General features: G+C 35.5%; 1 protein-coding gene across 1 annotated transcript; it reads right to left on the reverse strand.

The window, feature by feature from the left end:
• Nucleotides 1–316: 316 nt before the first annotated feature.
• Nucleotides 317–3,787, reverse strand: LOC145582456 (ribose-phosphate pyrophosphokinase 2, chloroplastic-like). The gene is made up of 8 exons (XM_081639454.1): nucleotides 3,683–3,787; nucleotides 3,158–3,331; nucleotides 2,750–2,998; nucleotides 2,407–2,550; nucleotides 2,140–2,307; nucleotides 1,705–1,774; nucleotides 1,160–1,241; nucleotides 317–497 (listed from the first exon to the last, which is right to left on the reverse strand). Exons 1-8 carry the CDS (start codon nucleotides 3,785–3,787, stop codon nucleotides 317–319), a joined length of 1,173 nt encoding a protein of 390 aa, XP_081495580.1.
• Between the last annotated feature and the right edge of the window lie 382 nt (nucleotides 3,788–4,169).

Consider the following 4,169-nt stretch of genomic DNA (forward strand, 5'->3'; position numbering starts at 1 on the left):
AATCTATTCGTATTTTTTGTACATTACCATTATTTTGGTCAAATTTATTGTCGTTATCAATATTTAGCAACCGTGCATTGCACGGGGTTTTAATCTAGTGTGTATATATATATATATATATATATATATATATATATATATATATATATATATATATATATAAAGTATAAAAAAAAGCTTATAATATATATATATACGAAGTATGTTTATCAAGGCAAGAAACTAATGAGGACACGGGACACCAAAGAAACACAAGGCACCTACAAAAGATTTGGCTCTATAGGATATGCTAACTATGTTGGTGGGCTGACTAATTTCACTGATATATACTACTAACGGAGCAGTCGTCATGGATCCTCCAAATGGTTTCCCCCAAAAGGTTTGCTGTCGAAAGGACAGTCAGCTGGCGGAAGAAGTTCTGTTCTGCCACTGGAACTGTGTTAGTTATGATCACTTCCTGGAAACAACCACTGGACAATCTCTCAATTGCTGGTGGACTGCAAAGCAAACATCAATAAATAAGATTAGCATCTGGGTTAAGTGGTGATACATATATCGTGTAATTTACTATATGATGGGACAAACTTGTAAGACCATAAGTGTTTCTCAAAGCACTGAACGTAATCATTTTGCAACTCAAATGCCAAGTACCGGAACAAACACATATAAAAGAGCTTTTGGCACAAGTTTTCTGATGAATATAAAGCCTTGAAAATGGAGGAGCCAAAAGATCTAATAGTCCTGTCAAGAGAACAACGAAGGAGATGCAATGAAAAATAATCATGGAGGGAGGAGCCAAACAACTCTAGTGAGTCGTCAGTAATAAAAGGTGCTAGTTTGCATACATCATCTAGTACTTGATTATAAGTCATAGTATAATTACTAACCAACACTCACGGAGTTAAAGAACAAGCTAATAAGAGAAAAGGCAATTCAGTGAACCTCTTCACAGATTAACAACACATCAATGTTAAAACTTACATCAACAACGAGGCTACAACTTAGGGCAAGGTAAAGGAGTGATCGTATGCAGCCAACTTTCATAATGTAACAGACCTTTTCAGGGACAAGCCAATAGTCGTGAGGTCGTTTTACAACTTACACTTTAAAATCTCTTCACAAAACAGAAACTTAAATTTAAAATATAAAAAAATCTTACCTAAAGACACCATGAGTGCAACATGCATAGACTTCTCTAGCCCCTGCTTCATGCAGCAATTCTGCACCTTTTGTAATAGTACCTACAGTCAAATTTTTCATTAGTTCTCATATTTACATACACAATACTTTCACAACCAAATTTTTAGAAATGCCAAAATCAAAAGACTAACCCGCTGTATAGCATTGTCCAATTGCTCATACAGATCCCCTGACCCATGGCATGGGCAGGGCAAATGGTGCAGACATTTACTAATGAAACAGGCTAGTATAGACATAGATTACTAATCCGTAGGTTGATAATATGATAAACGGAGATGGAAACAAAGCCCTCCAGATAAAAACATTTAAGCAAAAAATGAGCATTGAATTCCTATAAGCACTCTTCTGAGCTCCAAGTCAAAAGATTTGCAAGACTTTAACTTATTACTCAGCAAAAGAAAACTTGTCAAAACGGTAAAAGCTGAAAGTTATCATGTATACTACTTCCAGCCATGAATAAAACCATGTAGATAGCTATATATATCGTTTTACAAAACAACTTACCAGCAGTGTCTATCATGTCATCCAACATAACAGCAACTTTTCCTTTCACATCACCAATAAGATTCATCACCTGCACCACAAGAATTCAGGTTTAAGCGCCTTAAGTTACTTTACCTTAATGAATACCAAACAAGATAAACATTATTAAAAGACAAATAAAAACTATAATAACAAGCAGATTGTGATATGCATAAGGATGAACCAAGTATGACTTCATATTTTTTAATAGCATGTATTGGATTAAGCCCGTGAAGGAGGCACATATTCTTATATTTGAAGATGATTCAATCATCTAAAGCCTTGGAATAATAGTGTTTGCCCTTAACAGAAAGAATATTAAGCACGTATCTGGCAATAACAAAAGGATAACTCAAATTCCTTTACTGATATGCCAGATTATTCAAATTCCTAACAAACTATTTATAAGAAAATCACCTCAGCTACATTGTGAGCATGCCGTCTTTTATCCACAATGGCTAAAGGTGCATCAGACAGGTTTTTGGCAAAAGCACGGGCCCTTGCAACTCCTCCAACATCGGGGGAAACTACAACCAAGTCACTTGAAGCAATACCCTTTCTTGCTAGATAATCAAGTATCACAGGCTGCATGTATAATAATGAAAGCATCAGAAGTTGCAAATGATCATCTCTAGATGTCACCAACATTCATCAGTGCATGTATTCAAAACCATCAATCGTTACCTGACAGTATAAATGATCTATAGGAATATCAAAGTAACCCATTGATTGCCCAGAATGGAGATCACATGCCAGCACCCTTGTAGCACCTGCCTTTGTAATTTGATTTGCAACTAGTTTGGCAGCAATAGATTCACGGCCATGAGTCTAAAATAAACAAGTAGATTCAGACAATATGGTTTTCTACACTTAAATCATAGAAAGTACCCAATAGGAGAAATCACAAATTATGAGGGACACATAGCAAGTATAGTAAATAAATAATTTGACACTGGTAATTCCAATCTACAAAGCACATGCACTACAAATACCAAAACACAAAATAGGAATATGAGGAATTACTTGCCTTCCTATCTGCTCTAGCATATCCAAAATACGGAATCACAGCAGTGATACTTTTGGCTGATGCTCTACGACAAGCATCTATCATAATAAAAAGCTCCATTAGATTTTCATTTACCGGAGGGCTTGTGGGTTGAATGATAAATACATCCCACCCTCTGACACTCTCTTCCAGTTGCACATAAATTTCGCCATCTGCAAAACGATCTATCTTCACTTTTCCCAGCTCCAGACCCATATACCCAGCAACTTCCTATACACAACAAGCATCAAAATGAAATAACTGACAACAAACGCTAATTAAAAAAAAGTGACAAATCAAATATTGGGATTATAGACACCAACATAAGCATAACTAACATTGTTTCAGCCAAACAAATGAAAAGGACAATGATATAAACTACAAACTGACCTTAGCCAGAGCAGGATTTGCCAACCCTGAAAACAGTTTCAGCCTTGTATTACTCCTATTTACAGAATTCTCTAAACGTGTCGAGTGCACGAACTTTGGCAGAGATTGCTCGTCGAGGATTGGGACAGATGTTCGTCCATTAACTGTCTTCAACGGCTCTGAACCATTACATTTCTACAAGAGATGCAAGGCAGTGTTACAAATTACAACATATCACAAAAGCAAATCATGAATTCAACCTCAATTTACTGATTCAGCTTGTCCTGCTTCCTCATAACTAAGCGTCTAAGCTTAAAACACAATTTTAAGCACAGTGCATGTTATATATATATATATATATATATATATATATATATATATATATATATATATATATATATATAACATGCATTATGCCAAACTGACACCGGAAAAAATCATCAGAAATCAGATATGCAACCACAGTGGATTTCAGAATTGATACATTAATATAAATCGCAACAAAAAAAAAAAAAAAAAAAAAAAAAAAAAAAAAAAAAAACTTACAACGGAAAAAGGGAGTGAGATGCGACAAGGCGGCAAGCGAGGAGGAGGGGCAAAAGTAGGGCAAAAGGAAGTAGAAGAAGATGATGACAAACAGCGAAGAGCCATTAACGCCGTTGATGAAAATCGAAGAATTCGGGTTAGAGTAGAGCGACCTTTGACATTCACGGAGGGAAAATTAAAAAAGAGAAATTTGAATGGCGGTAGCAGTCTCTCTCTTAGAAATTACTATTGGCTTTCTGCGGAGAGTCGGGGTGTATGTATTTTTTGTGATGTCGTAACTTTGCTGGGGTTGGGTGACTACGCCGTATATTCCGTAAATTATATCAAGTTAATTATATCTGGACGAGGAGATAACATTCTGTAAACCCTATTTATATTGGTGTAGATCTTGAGAAAAATATAATCGATTCATGAATTTAATTCTATCTGGACGAGGAGATAACATTGTTAAAATTTGCGATAATATTTCATCCCATATCTTTGATGT

Source organism: Chenopodium album, chromosome 2, assembly GCF_948465745.1.
Source record: "Chenopodium album chromosome 2, dcCheAlbu1.1, whole genome shotgun sequence".
In the NCBI taxonomy this organism is placed as follows: Eukaryota; Viridiplantae; Streptophyta; class Magnoliopsida; order Caryophyllales; family Amaranthaceae; genus Chenopodium; species Chenopodium album.